Source organism: Triticum aestivum, chromosome 7A (genome assembly GCF_018294505.1).
Source record: "Triticum aestivum cultivar Chinese Spring chromosome 7A, IWGSC CS RefSeq v2.1, whole genome shotgun sequence".
Classification (NCBI taxonomy): domain Eukaryota; kingdom Viridiplantae; phylum Streptophyta; class Magnoliopsida; order Poales; family Poaceae; genus Triticum; species Triticum aestivum.
The window spans coordinates 577,539,582-577,562,336 of record NC_057812.1 but is presented as its reverse complement, the minus strand read 5'-3'; the positions used below and the strand labels follow the sequence as shown (position 1 = coordinate 577,562,336).

The 22,755-nt window shown below is 44.9% G+C and overlaps 1 protein-coding gene across 1 annotated transcript; it reads right to left on the bottom strand.

The window, feature by feature from the left end:
• Nucleotides 1-12,729: 12,729 nt before the first annotated feature.
• LOC123148386 (aspartic proteinase 39) lies at nucleotides 12,730-22,028 on the bottom strand. Its single transcript, XM_044567781.1, has 10 exons — nucleotides 21,597-22,028; nucleotides 21,342-21,471; nucleotides 20,955-21,202; nucleotides 20,649-20,873; nucleotides 19,858-20,020; nucleotides 19,701-19,771; nucleotides 19,372-19,462; nucleotides 13,382-13,454; nucleotides 13,210-13,281; nucleotides 12,730-13,069 (listed from the first exon to the last, which is right to left on the bottom strand). The coding sequence occupies exons 1-10, from the start codon at nucleotides 21,845-21,847 to the stop codon at nucleotides 12,921-12,923; spliced, it is 1,473 nt and encodes a 490-aa protein (XP_044423716.1). The 5' UTR covers nucleotides 21,848-22,028; the 3' UTR covers nucleotides 12,730-12,920.
• Between the last annotated feature and the right edge of the window lie 727 nt (nucleotides 22,029-22,755).

Sequence of the window (22,755 nt, the reverse complement as noted above, 5' to 3'; positions counted from 1 at the left end):
AATGAGGGGGAAGACGGCACCCTGCCGGCATATGCCTCCGAGCTCTAAGCTAAGGCCGTTGGTGCACTCGTTCTGCCGATTTAGATAAAAGTATTCTCTAAACAACTCCACGGTCGGCTCTTGTTGAAGATATACCTCACAGAACACTTGGAAGTTACAGATGTTGGATATAGAGTTGGGCCCGATATCTTGAGGGTGGAGCTTGAATAAGTGGAGGACCTCTCTGAAGAACTTTGAGCCGGGCGGTGAGAAGCCACGATTCATGCGGTCAATAAAAATGATCACCTCACCATCTCTTGGATTGGGTCGTTCTTCTTCCGGGTCAGGGGCACGGTAAGACATGACAGTTTTCGCTGGCCGAAATCCTATGGTGAAGAACTCCTTTAAACGTTCCTCAGTTATGGTTGAGGGAACCCAGTTACAGATGGTTGGTGTTTTGGACGGCATGATGTGCAAGGAACTGAAAAGAAAAGGAATATGCCGGCTCAGTTTAACGGTGAGATTAACAGTTAAGGGATGAAGATGCAAAACAAGTAATGGCGGTTTATGTTGAGGGCTAATTACATATAAAGGGAAATTAAGCCGGCATGATAAGCCGCCATGACTACAGATATTTGAAGAAGACAAATTCAGCTAAGTATTGAGACAAACTAGTTTCCTACATTGCTTGGTATTATTCCAGATCAAAATAGTTGTTCAAAATGAAAACAATTCTAGACCTAAAAAGTTTAGTACAGAGGAGTCGGTAAGTTCTGAAGCAGCATTTTTAATCAGAGAAAGAGATCTGTGGGTCAAGAAGAGGTACAAAAACACTACCGCGCGAGCATATATATGATTTTTTGGATCAGAAAAAGCTGGCAGTGGAAGAACTATGAAGAACTATGATGAACTACGAAGAACATGCAGGAGCTTGGAAACCCTAATGCAGATCTGAGAAACAAAGGAAAGAAAACTTACGGTTGCAGGCCTACTGCGGAGGTTGTCGCGGTTTCTCTGATCGGTTCAGGTTGATGCAGCGGCCAAAGTCGACGGAGACGGAGATGAGGCGCGGCGGCGGCAGAACTCAAGCAACAGAGGGTTTGCGCGAGGAAGAAGACGGAGCGAGAGAGGAGAATGAGAAGGCTGAGGCGTGCCTATTTATAAGGAAAAGATGCAAACAGACGGGCGCGAAGATCAAGGAAGAACCGAATAAATGGTTATCCAGCTATACAGGCGCCTTGATTCTCGAGAAACATTAAAGATAAAAGATCCGTTAGAAGATGATGTCATGAAAGTTTTTTGCATTTTTAAGAGGTGACGTCACGGCGGGTTACAAGAAAATTTTAGCAAGGATAAGAAGATGGATTTTTTGTCTAAGTATTGAAGATTGACAAAGAACGAAGTTCAAAGTCAACCTGGGGCCTAATGTTGGGGATATGACTATCAGTTATGACCCGCCCAGGAGGGGCCGGGTCAGCCCCAATGGTGGGTTACACAAGAAGCCCAGCAAACATTCAAGATTATAGTTTATTAAGTCTTATAGAAGGCCCAACGGCCTGAAGGCGGTTTAAGGCCCGATATTGTGAACCGTCGTATGTAAGGAAAGACTTGTAAAGAAAGGCATGTAAAGGAAGTCACCGAGCCAGACACGATTATGAGCCGGCCGGGACTCTGTAGGCCACCAAGCGTCAACCCATGTATATAAGGGGACGACCCGATGGCGGCTTAGGGCAAGAAACAACAAGTCGAGAACCAAGCCGGCGAGTTGAGCCTCTTGGTGATCGAAACCCCAGCAATATAATCTCAACTAGACGTAGGCTTTTACCTTCATCGTAAGGGGCCGAACTAGTATAAAACTCTCTCGTGTCCTTTGTCCCGATTAACCCCTTTAAGCTTCCTAGTGTGATGGCCCTACGACTAAGTCCTTGCTCTAGGACATCTGCCGTGACAATTCCACGACAAGATATGACTCCATATGAATGCCTCCGGCGGTGTACCGGGATGTGCAATGATGCATGAGTGACATGTATGAAAGAATTATGAACGGTGGCTTTGCCACAAATACAATGCAACTACATGATCATGCAAAGCAATATGACAAAGCGTGTCATAATAACGGAACGGTGGAAAGTTGCATGGCAATATATCCCGGAATGGCTATGGAAATGCCATAACAGGTAGGTATGGTGGTTGTTTTGAGAAAGGTATATGGTCGGTTTAAGGTACCGGCGGAAGTTGCGTGGTACTAGAGAGGCTAGCAATGGTGAAAGGGTGAGAGTGTGTATAATCCATGGACTCAACATTAGTCATAAAGAACTCACATACTTATTGCAAAAATTTATTAGTTATCGAAACATAGTATTATGCGCATGCTACTAGGGGGATAGATTGGTAGGAAAAGACCATCGCTCGTCCCCGACCGCCACTCATAAGGAAGACAATCAATAAATAAATCATGCTCCGACTTCATCACATAACGGTTCACCATACGTGCATGCTACGGGAATCACAAACTTCAACACAAGTATTTCTCAAATTCACAACTACTCAACTAACATGACTCTAATATTACCATCCTCATATCTCAAAACAATCATCAAGTATCAAACTTCTCATAGTATTCAATGCACTTTATATGAATTTTTTTTATTATATCCCTCTTGGATGCCTATCATATTAGGACTAAATTCATAAACAAAGCAAACTACCATGCTGTTTAGGACTCTCAAAATGATATAAGTGAAGCATGAGAGTTCATCTATTTCCATAAAATAAAACCACCACCGTGCTCTAAAAAGATATAAGTGAAGCACTAGAGCAAATGACAAACTACTCCAAAAGATATAAGTGAAGATCAACGAGTAGGTGAATAATTATGCAACTATGTGAAGACTCTCTAACATTTAAGAATTCCAGATCTTGGTATTCAGCAAGCAAAACAAAATAAAATGACGCTCCAAGCAAAACACATATCATGTGGCGAATAAAAATATAGCTCCAAGTAAAGTTACCGATGGACGAAGACGGAAGAGGGGATGCCTTCCGGGGCATCCCCAAGCTTAGGCTTTTGGTTGTCCTTGAATATTACCTTGGGGTGCCTTGGGCATCCCCAAGCTTAGGCTCTTGCCACTCCTTATTCCATAGTCCATTGAATCTTTACCCAAAACTTGAAAACTTCACAACACAAAACTTAACAGAAAACTTGTAAGCTCCGTTAGTTTAAGAAAATAAATCACCACTTAGGTACTGCTGTGAACTCATTCTAAATTCATATTGGTGTAATATCTACTGTATTCCAACTTCTCTATGGTTCATACCCTCCGATACTACTCATAGATTCATCAAAATAAGCAAACAACACATAGAAAACAGAATCTGTCAAAAAACAGAACAGTCTATCATAATCTGGATCAAACGTATACTTCTGGAACCCCAAAAATTATAAAATAAATTTCTGGACTTGAGGAATTTATAAATTAATCATCTTCAAAAAGAATTAACTAAATAGCACTCTCCAAATAAAAATGGCAGCAATTCTCGTGAGCGCTAAAGTTTTTGTTTTTTACAGCGAGATCAAAAAGACTTTCCCCAAGTCTTCCCAACGGTTCTACTTGGCACAAACACTAATTAAACACAAAAAACACAACCAAAACAGAGGCTAGATAAATTATTTATTACTAAACAGGAGCAAAAAGCAAGGAACAAAAATAAAGTTGGGTTGCCTCCCAACAAGCGCTATCGTTTAACGCCCCTAGCTAGGCATGATGATTTCAATGATGCTCGCATAAAAGATAATAATTGAAACATAAGGAGAGCATCATGAAGAATATGACTAGCACATTTAAGTCTAACCCTCTTCCTATGCATAGGGATTTTGTGAGCAAACATCTTGTGGGAACAAGAATCAACTTGCATAGGAAGGTAAAACAAGCATAACTTCAAAACTTTAAGCACATAGAGAGGAAAATTGATATTATTGCAATTCCTACAAGCATATATTCCTCCCTCATAATAATTTTCAATAGCATCATGAATGAATTCAACAATATAACCTGCACCTAAAGCATTCTTTTCATGATCTACAAGCATAAAATTTTTATTACTCTCCACATAAGCAAATTTCTTCTCATCAATAGTAGTGGGAGAAAACTCAACGAAATAACTATCATGGGATTGAAAATTGAAATCAAGATGACAAGTTTCATTGTTATCATTATTCTTTAAAGCATACATGTTATCACAATAATCATCATAGATAGGAGGCATGCTTTCATCATAATAAATTTGCTCATCAAAACTTGGGGGACAAAATATATCATCTTCATCAAACATAGCTTCCCCAAGCTTGTGTCTTTGCATATCATTAGCATCATGGATATTCAAGGAATTCATACTAACAACATTGAAATCATGCTCATCATACAAATATTTAGTGCCAAACATTTTAATGCATTCTTCTTCTAACACTTTGGCACAATTTTCCTTTCCATCATACTCACGAAAGATATTAAAAAGATGAAGCGTATGAGGCAAACTCAATTCCATATTTTTTTTGTAGTTTTCTTTTATAAACTAAACTAGTGCTAAAATAAGAAATAAAAAGATTCAATTGCAAGATCTAAAGATATACCTTCAAGCGCTAACATCCCCGGAGAAGACATACATCAAGTGTTCTCAAATCTTTAAAGACTCAATCTGATAAGATAACTTCAAAGGGAAAACTCAATCCATTACAAGAGAGTAGAGGGGGAGAAGAAACATAAGATCCAACTATAATAGCAAAGCTCGCGATACATCAAGACCGTATCACCTCAAGAACACGAGAGAGAGAGAGAGATCAAACACATAGCTACTGGTACATACCCTCATCCCCGAGGGAGAACTACTCCCTCCTCGTCATGGAGAAGATGGCCACCGGAGAGGGATTGCCCCCTCTGGCAGGGTGCCGGAACGGGTCTAGATTGGTTTTCGGTGGCTACGGAGGCTTCTAGCGGCGGAACTCCCGATCTATTGTGCTCCCCGATTGTTTTAGGGTATATGGATATATATATAGGCGGAAGAAATACGTCAGGGGAGCCACAAGGGTGGAGGGCGCACCCTAGGGGGGTGGGCGTGCCCCCTACCTCGTGGCTCCCTCATTTCTTTCCTGACGTGCACTCCAAGTCTATCGGGTAGCTTTCCTTCCAAACATAACTTCTCTAGAAGGTTTCATTCCGTTTCGACTCTGTTTGATATTCTTTTTCTTCGAAACACTGAAACAATGGGAAAACAGTAACTGGCACTGGGCTCTGGGTCAATAGGTTAGTCCAAAAAGTAATATAAAAGTGTATAATAAAGCCCAATAATGTCCAAGATGGATAATATAATAGCATGGAACAATAAAAAATTATAGATACGTTGGAGACGTATCAAAGATGAACTAGGGTTTGAGATGAGATGGTGCTGGTGAAGATGTTGATGGAGATTGACCCCCTCCCGATGATAGGGTCGTTGGTGATGACGATGGTGATGATTTCCCCCTCTCGGAGGGATGTTTCCCCGGCAGAACAGCTCCGCCGGAGCCCTAGATTGGTTCCACCAAGGTTCTGCCTCGTGGCGGCGGAGTTTCGTCCCAAGAGCTTGCTTATGATTTTTTTTCCTCGACGAAAGACTCCATATAGCCAAAGATGGGCATCAGAGGGCTGCCAGGGGGCCCACGAGGCAGGGTGCGTGCCCCCCACCCTCATGGACGGTGGGTGGCCCCCCTCTAGTACTTATTTCGCCCAATATTTTTTATATATTCTAATACTTGCTCCCGTGAAGTTTCAGGACTTTTGGAGATGTGTAGAATAGGTCTCTAATATTTGCTCCTTTTCCAGCCCAGAATTCTAGCTGTCGGCATTCCCCCTCTTCATGTAAACCTTGTAAAATACGAGATAATAGGCATAAGTATTGTGACATAATGTGTAATAACAGCCCATAATGCAATAAATATCGGTATAAAAGCATGACACAAAATGGACATATCAGACCATCATGCTCTCAACCCAATTATAGGTTGGGACATGACGATTTGGTATTTAGAGCCAACAAAAAAATCACCACCCACTTCCTGCCTACCACATGTTCGACGAAATGTCGAGCCAACTAGAGGTGTTCAACGACGGCGTTCTCTGCATCACCGTGCACCATGTGTACTACCCGATCACTAAGGAGACACTACAACAGGTGCTTGTTGTGTATGGTGTGGTGAAGGTCTCCGTGTTCTAGAGAATCCACCATGTGGAGGCAGTGGTTCAACTTCGATCAAGAGTCGGGGTGGCGCGGGCTCCCGCCTTGCATGGCCGGTGTGTCTACAAGCATGCCTGCCTCCTCAACATCCAGGACGTGTCGCCGAAGTATAACCTGCACTTGTGCTCACTGGTGGAGCTCAAGCAGACCGCAACCATGGCCGAGTACACGACGACATTCTGGGAATGAGTACATCGGCTATGTGAGGCCACTGCACCTGCTTGAATTTGAACATCTACAAGAGAAAAAAAAGGGAAATTCCAATTTGATTGAGGGGGCTGCAGTGATTGGCTGTTTTTGTGCTCTGACTTACAAGTATAAGAGGGCATATTTTTTTGGAAGGCATGTGACCCTGGTATTCTGTAGTTTATCCTTGGCACTTGGGTATCAGCTATTGGGAACATATTACTTATGATCAAGCCCAAGTTATCTGTAGTTTATTGTGGACTAGAACTTGATATCCATCTTGGTTATTGGGACACATGATAGCTATGCTACCCTCAATTACTAGTTATCCACTCTTGGGTGCTCCTTATGTGCTTCAGCACATGTGTGAGTTAATGCTTGCTTTCAGAAAAGGCCGGCCGTATTTACACTTCCAGGAGTCAAATACCAGATGGTTATCACATGTTACAACAGTTCTACATCATGTTGACAAAGAAATTCAGCAAAGCGCAATGCATTCAATTGTTGGAGCCACACCACTTGATACAAAAGGAAATGAATTGTTTACTGGAGGACCTCAGCCCATTATTCACTTTCACTTGCTATGGAAGATAATTCTTATGGTGCCTATACTCACCAACTTGTCTGGCTTCCTTGATGGCATTCAGTGCAACACAGAGAAATTATTGACTGCTTCCCTACATTATTCTACACCATTCCAATGGCTAATTGCAGGGCCATTCTCTAATTGCTTCAATGTCAGCCCGGGAAACTTCTATGTGCATTACCTCAGAACGCTAAAACTGCATTTAAGCGAGTGGGTGTCATGTTTGTCATTTTCTGCAGTGAGATGCCCTTTTAGTTATGGATCATATTTTACTATCACGAGAACTATGTCCACTAAATTTACAGTTGAAAAGAAACAACCATTGAACTGCTTTTGCCAATTCTTGTGTGGGCTAAGGTTGTGGGATCCTGGCATTTCCCCAATGACGAAAAATAGCCACCTGGTAGTGCAGTTCATGTGTGCAATGGGAATAGTCAATGGGTGTTTGGGAAGCTCAGCCACAATATATTGCTTATGCTGGACATGTCAGTCGTCTATGGGATGTTATGTTGACAAGTTCTGTGATCTGGGTTATGTATTTCCGAAGGAGCATAACAAGCTATGCACCGTGTGGACTTCTTTTACGGCGAACCTGCTGTCCCGGGCAACACGCGACAAGGACCATGGGCCACTGATACTTCTAACTACTGGAACACATCATCGACCAACCCTAGATGATGTGCTCTGGACATGGGACCCTGGTGGTTTCACTTTGCTGGGCTTGGGAATAGGTCAACATGGTCCTCCTGGAGGTATAATAGAAAATATTCAGAAATTTCACATTGAGTTGGGCATATTGAACACCACCAAGCACACTTATGGGAAGGATTGCAAATTCTTTCTCCAGCTTGGGATTAGCAGTACAATCATCTCCATGCACATACTACTACTACCACTACTACCATATGATCAAGATGGATTAGCTCTTCCGCTAGACGAGTGTGGCGACATTCCTAATTCAAAGATGTTCATCATCGGCTTGAGGGCCGGCCGAATTTCAAGGGAGGGAGAGTGTAACACCCCACCTATGGGCTGCCGTCAGGGCGTTTGTTACCCGGGCTTCGGTGGGCCGTGGACCATCGTTGTGTGGATTCGGTAGGAGTAGTGGTATAAGTATTGGGCTTGTAATCCTGAGGGAGTCATCGATCAGAAAAAGAAACAAGGCATTAGCCTTCTCCTTCTTTCAGTTCGCCTCCTTCATCATCTCATGCTTTGCTGATCCCCATCCCATACTCCGATTCCTCTGAATTCTCACCCATTTGCTATTGTATCCGAGTGGACCATCATGATCTCAACCCAATCATAGGTTGGGTCATGACACTTGAGGGAGGGATTGGGGATCAAAATCCACGAAGAAAACCTTCAGATCTGTAAGATTCGGGAAGGGATTTGAGAGGGGGAGAGAGAAAACCGCAGTCGGCGTCTCTCTGTTCGTATGTTCTTGGGGGATGTGTGTGGGCTGGCCCGCTGCGGGTACTAAGGCAGAGTATAGCGCCTAACATATCGGCGTTACACTGTCTAGTGTGGCGCCTTAGGCAGGGGTGCTACTTAACTAGGGTGGGGCTGGCCTGCCCTCAAGTGCCACGCTGACAAGCTGTGTAGCGTCTGTCATGTCCGACGCTATCTGAAAAGATTAGCTAGGTGAAATACTTTTACGGACGGTTCATTATGTGAATTTGTTTCTTCCTTAGGTTATTTTTGTCCGTTTTGCCCCGGCCTTTTCTTTCGCCTGCGTTTGCTTGCTGCTGCGGCTTTGCTCGTTCCGCTCACTCTTTTCCCGAGTACGGCTGCCTGCCTCTCTGCTGCGAGGAGTGTCCCTGTTCAGGCCTTCTCTTCTGGGACGGCGGGTGGTGTCGGTCTCAGCGCCATGCTTCTGCTTTGGCAGGGGCGCACACACAGCCACATCTGCGGTGTGGTGCGTGCGTACGCAGGCGCAGCCCTCACCGGGGCTTGACGCTGCTTTGACCGCTGCGCTGCGCGGATGCGACTCCGCTGCCTGCCCGCGGCGCTCGGTTTCCTGCGCGCGACGACGTGACCGGGTGGGGGTGCCATGTCCGTCCATGCGCGGGATGTGTCTCTCTGTACTACTTGGCGAGGTGCGACTGGGTGCGTAGGCGTGGCCGTGTCGGTCGGTGTGATTGCCTGTCCTGGAGTTGGTGGAGGGCGTGTTGACCCGACCGCATGCGGACGGGGGTGGCCCGTGCTCGGGCTGTCTTTTTGGCTGGGGAAGGACAGCGAGATCCGATGGGATGGCGACGCTTCACGGAGTTTCGTTTTCCGGGTCCGAGTTTGAGCAGGTTTTGAACGGCAGGGGGGAGCTACTACTGGCACCACGTTTCGATGGAGATTTCACGTTCTGTGCAGGTGTCTAGTCTAGCTATAGTTGTTGTTGCTATCACACGTTCTAACTCAACCCCGACGTGGCCGTGGCTGATTCAATTTCCTAAGAATGACCAATATTTGGCGGCAACGGCGTATAGTGCACAATTTCTTGGCCTCGTCGACTCAGATATACCTCTTTGCGTGTGTAAGAATTGGGCTTCTCTGAAATGCATTTTTTTTTTGCTTTGTTGGTCATTAACAATAGGATTTGGATGGCTGCCCGGCTTCGGCGCAAGGGCAGGCCAAACTGTAACCTTTGCCCGCTATGCAAACAAATGCCAGAATCAGCAGCTCACCTTCTCTTTCAATATTGTTACACAGCTAAAGTTTGGGGTATGATTAAAGCATGGCTTGGTTTACATGATGCCCATCCTACTGATTGGGGAGGTATGGTTTTCGTTAAGGAGTGGTGGCGCAACATTGCTTCCGGCGGGTCACAATTTTGAAGGGCGCTTCTTCCCCTTATGCATCTTATCTCTTGGGAAATCTGAACGAGCGAAATGCACGTGTGTTCCACAGCACCGCTATTTCGGTCGGGTTGCTTGTGACTCGCATCAAACCGAAAACTTGGTTGTGGTGCCTTGTCGGGGCGAGATGTTTGTGTAATATAATGCCGCGAGAGTAATGTCTGTAACCTGCCATTTGGCCAAGACTTTTAAACCTTCTTCTTATATGAAAATGGCAAGCCTTTTGCTTTTTTGAAAAAAGGAAGATTAGTACAGAAATCCACCGGCTTGTATAGAGGCCTTGCTGCCCCTGATCGGATCGGAGGAAGATGAAGAGCAAGAGAAAGCCATGGGCGATTAGAGGCTGGATAATTAATTTTTGCAGGTTCCTATGTATGGTTTGCTGAATCATTTCATTGCCTACAGAGTACTAGTAGTTCTTTTTGAGAGAGAATACATAGTTAGTAGTGTGTCCCTTACTTTGATTATTCAACCCTCAACGTACCTGCTATTTTTACCGAGTATGTCAAATTTGGGGCCTACTGATCTGGTGGCCGTGTGCAGGCGCACACCCTTCGCAGGTGCCTGGTGGTACGGGCGTTCACGCAAGTAGAGAGTCAACACCAAAGTTTGCCGGAGTAAAAACATGAGGTTAAAGCACCGGAGGCCCACAAACTTTTTTTTTAGGGGAGGCCCACAAACTTGGTTGGTCCCTGATGGTTCAGTTCACAAATTTGCAAAAGCAAGCTCCACTACCCGGGGCCAACGGGAGTCCTATTTACCGCGCACAGAGGGGTGGGTAGCGATCAATCGCGCAAGTGCCCGCGAGCTCGCACACTATTCGGCCGGCCCAGTATGGCTGGCTGGGTTTCTCTCCCACCGGTTTTGGGTAGATTCTTGAACCATTTTCCCCTTTTTTTTCATTCTTGTTTTTTCTCTTGTTTTTTTCTTTCTTTTATCTTTTTATCTTTATCAATTCCGCAAACTTCTTTTCAAACTCGTGGACTTTTTACCTAATCCGCAAACATTTTCTCAAACATGTGGTTTTTTCTTCTGAAAATTGCGAATTTATTTTAAATTTACGAATTGTTTCGTAAATTGTGAACAAATCAACTTCACAATAATTTTTCAAGTTGTGGTTTTTTAAACAGGTGAACATTTTTGTGAAATTTCATGAATATTTTTAAAATTCATTAACATTTTCTGAAATCTGAGAATATTTATTGAAATCTGAATATATTTTTTGAAATTTGGGATCATTTTATACATTCATGGACGTTTTTTGAATCAGCAAATATTTTTAAAGTTTGGGAAATATTTTTTAAATTCATGAATACTTTTAAAATTGGTAAAATATTTTTTAAATCCACAAAAAAGTTATTTTTTCTGAAATTCTAGAACAATTTTTAAATTCAGTTTTCTAAAAAATATTTCCAAATTTGTGTAATTTCATACATTTTTTCGGAGTTAAAAAATAAAAGAAAAGAAAACAAGGGGGCCACGTGCCTGCACATGGGCTCGCCCTAATCGTGGGAGAGAGGGAGGGGCGCGTATTTGTAAGCTATTTTCTGTGCAGATCGCTGAATAGGAGGACTCCCGGCGAATATTGCCAGTTGTGCACGGGCACCATGGTGCCCGTTTCAAAAATACATTTTTTAAAGCGCAGAAAATGTTGAAAATTTTTGTAAACACAAACACACATATATACTACATATGTGCAAAAATTCATTACATTTTAGTTTCACATGTGGCGTACAAAAAAAAAGACAAATATGTATTTTCAAATGGCCGGAATTTTCTTTTTGTACAGCTTACGAATTACATTTTTTCAAAACAAAATTTCTTGGATCCATAGTGAATACATACAGGTTTCCACAGAATTTGATTTTTTTTAATAAATAAATATGATTTATATTATTTTTTCAGAAAAAAAGGGAACCATGGTGCCCGAGCAGTAGCACACAAGCTTTGCATTCGACTCCCGGGGGCAACTAATCCACAGGTCGCCCCTAGAGGGCCTTTCCAGCAGGCAATCTCTATGGAGCGGAGCCGCCATTTGACGCGCGCTGGGAGGAGTAACCTTTTTTTCTCATGAATGTTGACAGGAGAACTGTTACATCCATAGAAAGGGCTACTGCAAAAACACCTCAAAGGAGGAAGCATAGCAAAAACCTGAACAACGACAAGTCATACCTAGCTAGACTAGGTCCAAAGCACTATAGACAGTACAGTACAAGAGAGGCCAACACCACACAAAACACAGCCGAGCAATCAACGTCACCTACGCCGCTATCAAAGTGCATACCGACACCATCGCATTGGGTCTGCTATAAACATACTCGCCAACCTCGGCCAACCTCATCGACACCGAAGAACGGCATGCCCGTAAGAAGACCTTATCAGGCTATCAGCAGATCAGTTCATGCAAGTGGGTCCCACTTACTTGTACAGATGCCCTTAGTAGAACCTCGGTGTTTAAATTTTTCAACCTTATGCCATGTACGTAATTTCAAGATATTATCTGAAACCTTCGAATATGACGCCTCGAATATGACTCGAGGCGTCGACAAGATACATCATGCATTTTGGCAGGTCCAGACAGATTTCACTTGATTCTTTGCTGATAGTAAAAAATATATGTTTGGTCATATTCTAACTCACTGGAATAGAGTTTGGAATTTATAATTCAATTTTTTTGTGGCATCCAAATACTAATATTTCTGAAATCCAACTAATGGGAGCAAAACAGAGTGTACAAATAATTAAGCTATTATGCACGGGTGTACCCGTGCTGGAGAGGTTGTAACTTGATGTAAATGATGGCAGAAAATATGGCTATTAACCAACAGAACATCATATGCAGTTGACGCCATCAGCAAATAATTCTTGGGCAAATGTTTTCCATATATATTCTTGACATGACAATCAGTGTACTTCCTTTCCTTCCCCCTCATTTTCCTAAGACAACATAGGTGTATATACCCCTATCCTTTCCTTTCTCTGTAAGAACTAACAACAAAACACAACAAAATGGCTACAAGCATACAGAGTTGTGAGAATCTGCGGTTATGTTAGAACATTGTATAGCTGCACAGCGCCGTTACTAGCAATACAAACAAGGGCTTGTGCCACTGAAATCTCCATCCAGATGAGATATCATGTGCATTCACAGTATATATTGATCCAGTCTTGTCATCCTTGATTTTAATGCTGGAGGAGCCTGAAACCAAAATGAGCAGGTTCGACATGAACTTTTGTGGAATATTCTGTCTACAAACATTCTCGTAGTGCGAGATGGTCTCTGGTTGAGTGCATAAAGGAACACCGTCGTATTTTTACAGAAAAGCACAAGAAACTTACAGTTGTAATCGGTCCATCCAATAACTTGGTTTTCCAAATCATAAAGAACCAGTCTGTTTGAAAATGCTAGATCTGAAAATAAGTTGGCAAACATTAGATGCAGCGTCTGGACAAAACTACTAATTTAATACTCCCTACATTCCAAAATAAGTGTCGTGAAACCAACATGTACCTCCCAAAAGCACCATATCTTTTCCATCCTTGGTTTGCAATCCACCAGTCTGGAACCCCATGCAGTACAGCTCCTGCATAGCAGGAAATCTATTCAGTACTACAAAATATGTAATATCGCAATATTTTTCTTAACTGAATATGATTATATAACGATAACTTAATTAAAGTGGCATTGAAAATACAAATCGCCCCAATACATAAAAGACTTGCGGACCAGTGCACTAAAAGAGGAAAGAGAGGTCTACAGTGGCTCTCAAGAGAGGCCATGCACGCAGGTACAATGCGACCCAACTACTCTCCGGGATCATACCGCGCAACCCTAATGCACCAGCTCAGCACCAAGCACAAGCTTCTTCTGGATATTCAAGCCGGCAGACATGCTGCGTAGCTCCGTTGAAGGTGCAGTCATTTCAATGCTTCCATAGGAGCCAAGCAGACAGCAATGATAATACAGCTAAAATCATCTTACATGAAACAATCACAAGTAGCAACTTTATATATAGGAAAAGGGTTGATGAGTTGCGCAACTATTTGTTTAGAATCATGACAAACCGAATTAAACTCCAAAAAAATTCTGACCTATTTAACTATAATAAGCATGGCCATAAGAGCCATCACTGTCCTTCAGGAAAAAAAGATCAAATAAAAGCAGAAATCAAAAAGGATGCCTTCTGGAAATAACTCCAGGATAATACTGCAACTAGGGTTCATGTCATCCCAGAATCTGAGTCGTGCTGCAAACAGAGGGACTGAAATATAGATACTAAAACAATGTCTTAGTGAACTCCTAAATTCAATATCGATTAGGGTGAGACCAGTACAGGCAGCTGTTGCGAGTTGGGGTCATTCCCATTCCATTACCTCAAAATCCCTATTCCCTAGGGTAAGCTCCTGAGCGAGGAGTGGAAGGGACAGAAGACTGGTTTGAGAAAAAAATCAGTAGTTGAAAGGGCAAGCTGTTGTCTTATGGAGGACAACTCCTGATCAATGCGGTGCCGACCAATCTACCGATGTGTATGTTGTCCTTTTTAAGATACCTAAAGGGGGTATGCAAACGAATGAAATTTACTACAGAGCCAAGTTTTTCTAGCAAAGTGAAGAGCATAAATGGAAATATTGGTTAACTAAGTGGAGCACCATTTGTAAACTGGAAGTTCAAGGCGGCCTTGGAATGGAGGATCCGGGGATAAATAAACAAATAAATGTTTGCTCAACAAATAGTTGTTCAATCTGCTAAGTAAAGATGCGGTATGACAACAATTATTAGGAAATAAATATCTCCACTCCAAATAGGTAGGTGTTTAGTCATCTCGTCCTATTTTAGCCGGTTGTGGCAACTTATCTTTTTTGGTTACCTTTTCTTTTGCTCCGAATGAGCTTGTACTAGACCGCGGATCTTGGTGATACTTTGCTTAATAAAAGGGCTGCATGCATCATCATGATGCAGAGGCCAGGGGCAATCCTCCTTTTCAAAACAAAAACCTGTCACAAGTGACGTTGAATCGGAAGGACTCACCATTCTGGATGGGCCTTTTAAGAGTCAAAAGACAATTTCCGTTGTCTGGTACGGCTGAAAAGTATATTTGGAGGCATACCAGGCCACAGGGTTAGTCTGTCCAGAGGATGCCCTTAGGAGTCAAGGTGCTCCTTTCTTCAACGGCGCCCAATGTCGCCTGGCCACCCACGTGGTGGTCCGAGGGTTGGTGTAGATGGCCGAATTCGAGTCTTCAAACTTCTCTCAATTCTTGAGAGTTTCCACCTAAATATGAGCAAGTTTACCAAAAGCATCCAAAAGGTGATGCTAGCGGGCGGCGCAGTGTAAAGGGACCACCGTAGTGTCCACTCGGGCGGCAGGCGGTGGTCTCGCTAGCCAGTTAGCGGGCGGGACTCGAAGGGGCAATGGCCCTTGTAGGTGCGAGCAACACCCGACGCTTTTAGGAAACCGTCGTCTGGATCCTTAATCTAGCTTTCAACCCCATGGACGGGTCTTGGTTCTTAATATCGTCCGAGAGTCCTCATTGATGACATCGTTCAAGGTAGAAGCCCACTGCTCGCGACAATTCTCCCGCTCCCGTCCAAGGCACCGGGCCGCAGTATCCTTCATGGACGGGTCTTTGTCCTCAATGTCGTCTGAGGGTACTCGTTGGTGACGTCGTTCGGGGTAGAAGCCTGCTGCTTGCGACAATTGCTCCATCCACTTCCAGGCCACAGTATCCCTCTTGCGACGTTATACCCTTGCGGGATCTAGATGGGGGTCCCATAGACCAACACTAGTCCTTCCTACGCACTTTGTTCTCATGCGCACCCAGGATCAACTTCCCAGGCGGTCACCCATATCCTCAAATTGCTCCAAGCCAAACACGCTAACTTTGAGGTTCCACGTCCTCGTCAGCCCAACAGGAACGTTCCCTCTTACTTAGCACTCATCTATGCACGACAGTGCCAACATCCACATGTGCCCATGTCGTGTGCCACGACAGACAACACGCACCATGTATATGTCTGCGCCACTGACCCACACATGCTTGTGTAATTGCGAGGGCCGGCTTTGATACCATTTGTAATGCCCCGGCCACAACCACTGGTTTCCAACTGTTACGCCTGACAAGATCTAGATTGGCCCCACAAACCCAACACTAGTCTTTCCTGTGCACTTTATCCTCACTCGTGTGCACCCGGGATCAACCTCTCGGTCGGTCACCCATCCTCAAGTTGCTCCAAGCCAAGCATGCTTAACTTTGAGGTTCGTTGCAAATGGCCTCCCACAAAAGAAGGAATTACTTGTTAGTCTATCATTCTTATTAAGCTAGGATGTCACACACATTGCCTTGTCCTCAACCGGGCTACGTCTAGCTAGCCAAGGCTTTACCTCGTTCCAGCCTAGGTCACTGATTCCCGTGCCTCCCCCACTCTTTTCTTGTCCCATTGCCAAGTGTGAGAGAGAGAGTGCTAAGTGCCTCCCCCCAAGTGAGGGGAGGCCCTGTATTTACAAGGGGATCTCCTGGGATTTTATCATACAACTCCTTGCCTCTTCTCTAATATTAAAGGTGGGATGGTGGAAGGGGTATCCTTGTGATATTGCTGTAGGGTTCTAGTGATTCCTATGTCTATTTACCATCCGCTCTCATCTCTTCATGCATGAGAGGAAGAGAGGTTGTGCGTGATATGATATCACAAGAATGCCCTTCTAGGATCTCCATCTCTTCCTTTTCCGAGGTATCCTCGATATGCGAGAACCTTCTACTATCCAACTTTGAGAATACTGATGTAGCGTGCACAGGATGTGCTTTGCATCCATACGTTAGGTCTAACTTCTGGCTTTTGAGCTCACGAGTTAGGGCTCTCACATTCTGGTTGTCGTTTGGAAGTCTTCTAATCCTCGACAATATTTTACGTCAACTCCCGGTGACTCACCTTGCTCTTGGCTCCGTCTTGGTGGCTAGGCCGTAGCACTCCGGATTTACGGGCTTGTCATGAACCAACAACATGCATGATGGGCCCGCGAGGATGGGTGCCAAAATTCCCATCTCCGGCTTATACTAGGTACTCCCTCCGTCCCATAATATAGGACGTTTTTTGACACTAGTGTAGTGTCAAAAAACGTCTTACATTATGAGACGGAGGTAGTAATGATGGGAAGGAGGCGTGTGTGGGTATTCTCACATACCTAGATCACTATGAGTGATGTTTGCACCGATAGGATGTGGACTCCTTATACAATATAGCCCGTCAAAAATCGGGTGGTTGAGCAATGCCCGTCCAAGTTGCTGCATCAATCCCAGAGAGGGGCAACACACTAACCCAGATGGATGTAAATGTAGAGTTTGTGTGACTAATCTTGTTTGGCTTTGAGGCCATCGACGGGGTGATGATCGTGGTTTGGGCATTATAGGGCCATCGGTGTTTCCTCCCTTTTCCAGCTAGGATGGCAAGATGGGGTCATTGATGACGATCCTCTTGCTATAACGTTATTGAGTCACGCTTGTGACTTCGTCATTTCATTCGGAAAGTTTGTGTGTCTAGTCATCCACGATGTTGCGCGGCTTGGGGCAGTTTGAGTGCCATGGTCCTTCCATGGAGGGCTGCTGCAGCCCGACGCTGCAATTCTTCTTTGAAGGACCGACATGGCCTGATGTGGTCTAGGGGCATTGATCCTTTCTTGCATGGTCTCATGTGGCTTGACGTGATGTTAGTGCCCTCAGGGCTAGGCGATTTTGAAATTACGCCCCCGGTGACCGTGAGTCTCTTCTATATCTTTGACATTATGGTTATGGGCCATGGTTGTGGGTTGTGCTCTTGAACTTTTTTTGCCAATGGCAATATGTCACCTGCATACCTTCAACGATGCCTTGAAGGAACCTTGCACCGGGAACGACATGTCTCTTGCATATCTTCAACGTCATCCAATGGTATGGTTCCCGACCATGGTGGCGCCTTGAAGGAACTCTGCCGCCATGAGCAACATCTCTTGCATACTTCAACATCGTGATTCCCCATCATGGTGGCGGTCTTGAAGGAACCTTGCTACCGAGGGTAGCGTGTCTCCTGCATATTTTCAACGTCATGGTTCTCAACCATGGTGTCTTGAAGGACCTTGCCACCACAAGTGAATCTTCTCACTCTTCCTCCGAGTTGTCGTGGTTCGCGTTACTGGTTTCAATCTTCTCACTCTACCAGCTGTCTCATCATTTGGTAATTCTGGCTTCACGACCCCAACTTGGTCCTATCTCTACATAGCACTTTGAGCTCCTTCGGTATCCTAGTCTAGGGTCATGAAGCTTGGCGAGACATGGTGAAAATATCTAGAGACTTGGTGAAGGCAACCTTCGAGCCAGAATTTCATGGCTCTCATGTACAGACAATCGAGCGAATTTCAAGGCATCGAACCCGTAGCCGTGTTATCATGGGAAGCAGAGTTAAGCTATCAAAACTGACAAAAGTCCAAATCAAACAATTATGGAAACAAAGAGGGCCGACGTGTGTTGAAGAACAGCTGGCAGTATTTGACTTGCTACGAGCCAGCTGTTAAATGTTTAGCTCATGTGCTAAGCAAAGACCAGCAAAAAAGGAAATGGCATGGGATAGCTTGTTTGTTCTGTTTTTACTCAAGAAAGATGTAATTATGAAAATGTGAATTCTGGAAGCAAGTTACGATTACAGTCAGCTAGCAGTGGCACTGTCTAGTACTCCCTCATTCGAAAAATAAGTGTCGTTTAGTAACTTCATGGAGCCATGAAGAGAAGTTGAAAATTTTATTCCTCAAAAAAGAAGGTCAGCTTTGTGCCATTTCATTTTAGGAGAACAAATCCCACATAAAAAAGGGCAGCCCAGTGCACGTAGCTCCTGCTTGCGCAGGGTCTGGGAAAGGGTCAGGAGAACAAATCCCACAGTTAAAACTAATTGAACATACTTCTGAAATGAAGACAGTTCAACAGGCAAGCATGGCACAATATTATGAGTACGTGACACTGAAGATAGATAAAGTACAGGGTCAAATGAAACTACATAAATGTAACTCACTATGGGTCTATGATATACACCATATATGACATGAGGGAATAGAATATAATGAGTCACAAGTACACTCCAAGCGCATCACTAACACCCGAGGTATGGAATAGGAATATATATACTGATTACTCAAAATATAGAAACACTCATACATTTTATAGTCAGAAAGCAAGGAAATCATGGAATGAAGTAAGAGGAGCAAAACATTTTTTTTATGTCACCTTAAGAATACCAGCAAACGCAGAGGCATTAAATTTCGTGTGTGTGTGTGTGTTTTTTGGAGCCAGTTGAAAAGTTTGTTGATGCAGTTCAACAAATTGTTAAGTAGACTTTCTTAAAAACACAAAACTAAACAAATCGTGGAGAACATAAGTAAGCATGACAACAATTGAGTTGTGCGCTTAAATTGTAGATGTAATGCTGCTAGTTATATATTTTCCTAGAAAGTAGAAACAGTCCAGAGCAATGGTTTATTACCCCATTTTGAAAAAGATAGTCATGTGGATGAATATTCAGTGGAAGGCCGCCCTCAAAGTGAAAGGTGATTATAGGAAATCCATCGTCTACACTGCAAAAAATTGAGCAGAAGTATCAGAAACATAGGAAGATAAAAACATCAGAATAACAATCTTTATTTGAATCAAGATATCCATTTGCCCTAGTCTCTTGTTTAGTAGAAAAAAATAGACAAAATGAGGATATAACCCCTTCGTGTTGTGCATAAGGCCACTATCGATATCTACCATCTAGTGTGAACTTCATGGAGAGTGAGTGTATAAGCGGCCACAATCGAGAAGTGAGCATACCTTCCAGAATATCTGAAACATTGGAAATCTTGATCATTTTTTAAGGGCATCTCTCCATACTGAGCAAATACCTATAAATGAACAAGTGAAGAAGATATGATGATTAGGACAACAAGCCCTCCGCTGCAAGGATTGGTTCACATCGAAGCTTCCATACCTTAGACATTATAGCATTATAAACCACCCCTGGTAGATACGCCAATGTTGTTCCACTGTCAATAATGGTACCCTTACTTTCCTCTATACCAAAAATATTTGTTGGAAGCTGTAGCTTAACACCACCAACATCAATTGCTTCCAAGTTGACATTGTAATGCGGCCTACAAAGTAAGTTCTCATAGGGTGTCAAATACAAAAAAAAAATCAGTGACTTACATGGCAAAAGTATGCTTAAGATGTACAACCAATGTATATTTCCTAAAATTATATCATGATAAAAGAATATTTGTCCTTGACTAGTCTCCTAAATTATGTCTAAAGATGGGTGGTTTGTCCTAGACTCTTACTACTAAACTATGCCTGTGGCTGAACTGTGATAGATATAACAAAATAGCTGCAGAAACAATTAATTGACATACAGTTAGCAGTAGGACCCAATTATCAATACATTTTTATACAACTTGAGGCACATGAACAGGTCGAAGTGTCAGGCATGGAGAGTCAACAAAATATCTGATGTGGCATGTTAGAAACAAGATCTCTTGGTTAAGTCACATTTGGTTATTCTGATGTGGCATCTTAGAGACCAGATCACATCCAACACCACTAAAGTCACACCTCATGATCTTGTTCTTGTTAAATCTAAACACCATGGATTCCAAAATCTGTCCCCGTAGCTCTATAGTTTCATATATCATCTACTAGCACCACATCATCAGCACAGAGCACACAAAGGAATCATGAAGAAACATCCGAAGGAAGTAAACATAGAACAGGAAGATGACATACATGCCGGGCACCAACGGCGTTGTGCTCACTTTGGGCTGCACGACATCCCCAATAGCAAAAATCCCTCCACCATTTATGGTGTCCAAGCAATGTGCGAAGACCTTCCTCACTTTTCCTGCAGCCGCTAACTGCGACAGCATGGATGAATTTGACTGACCAAATCCAAGAATCCCGTCAAGAGCCTGGCTTGACGACCCCAAATCTCCACCAATCTTAGCACCGCACCTACAAATAAAGGCAAAATTACTATCAGCTTCCAGCTCACTGCCAAAGAAATTAAATTAAAGTGTTTCCTAGAGAGCGTACCCAAACGTGATGCTTGTATTGGCCGGGGTGGTTTGGCTATTGCCAGACACCTGGTTGTACTGCAAGAAGTCCGTGACAAAGAATCCCGTCGTGGAGCTTCCGTCTCCGTATGAGATGCTGTACTGGCACGGCGCGGCGGGGACGCAGGACGGGAGCACGCCGCCGTGAGTCGCCACGCAGAACTCCTGGCCGCACGTGACCCCGGTGCCGCTCGACGATCCGCTCGGGTCGTACAGCGTCAGCTCTATCTACAACACCCGCCACGGCCGGTCGTCAGGATTCAGGAACCAAATCGAACGCTGACGCCTGAGCAAGCATCGAATCCGCGGAGCGGAGCAGAGGAATTGCAGGGGAAACGGAAGGGATGCGAGCGAGTCGAGAGAGTACCCCGAGGCCGCTCTTGCGGGGGCAGGTGTCGCAGGAGACGCAGTTGACCCAGAGTATGTCGCTGCCGGTGTCCACCTGCACGTAGTAGCTCTTGGCCGGCGTGCCGATCCCAATCTGCGTGAAGTAGAGCCTGCACCGCCCGGTCAAGTCAGACGCGCCCGCCGGAGAGCGAGAGGGGAAAACGCACGCTACGCACTAGTACAGTAGCAGAAAGGAGCGGCGCGGGCGCGGGCGCGCGAATCGACTGATTATTACCCGGTCTCGGTGGGGAGGCCGTTGCCGCCGAGGGGCAGGTCGACGGCGGCGGCGAGGGAGCGGCCGTGGCGGCGCGCGTCGTGCTCCCGGAGGCCCGCCAGGTGCTTGCCGCTCCCGTCGTGGCGCGGGAACTTGCGGCGCACCTCGAAGACGCCCGTGGCGGCCGCGCGGGCGGGGGCGAGCGCCGCCGACAGCGCGAGGAGGAGGAGGAGGGCGAGAGTAGCGCGAGAAGCGCCACGGGGCGGCCCCATCCGTCGGGCTTGGCTTGGCTTCGCTAGCTTGCTTAGCTGATCCACCGCTAGCGACAGCGGCAGCGAGCGAGGAGGGGGGAAGACTGGCGACAGAAGTTTCCGCGTTAAGGCAGCGGGAAAGGGGGGAAGCCGACGGAAAGAAGGCGAGGCCGCGGTGGAGGAAACGAGGCGACGACCGACCGATGGGGGCGTGGAAATCGGACATGGCGTGCACGTATTTAAAAAACTCGGCAAATCTCCTACGGGCCACAGGCCGGAGTCGGCGCGCCTACGTCCGTGGGCCCCGCTGGTCCGACGTGTGTGCGGGCGGGCGGGCGGCGGTGTGGGTGCGGATTGACCTGTAGTTTGTTTGTTTTTTTTGGAACGGTCGATCGACCTGTTTGGTTGGGTACACGTTCTTTCGTGCCCTTTCTCTCCGTTTCTGGGTGGGTTTGGCCGGCCTCGGTTCACTTCAATGCTTCGGTGCCGCCGGTGGTCGGCGTCCGTGGCTGCGCCGGTACGGCCCTTCCGGGTGCTTCTACGTGCGGGCCGATGCCAGATCTGGTGTGGCAAGACTGCTGGATCGGGGAAGCTTTGCTTTTAAGCATCTCCAATGATTTACTGATAGTTATCCAAAAACCGTAGTAATTTGTTGGTAACATATACGCTCAAATGTCCATAAGGTATAGAGAACCGCTCGCAGGTGGCGGCAAGGAAAATAGTGTCTGGTCAAAATGATCTTTCAGCTAATGAGCTACTAGTTGAAGCGATCAAAGTGTTGCTTGGGTCTTTTGATGAGTTCCAGGTTGCTTGGGTGCGACGGTCAGCGGATAAAGTCGTGCATATCTTAGCTAGGAATGGTTGTCGTAACTCTTTGTGTAAAACTTTGCTCCATGTTCCTCCAGAGGGTATTGGCTCGGAGGTAACAG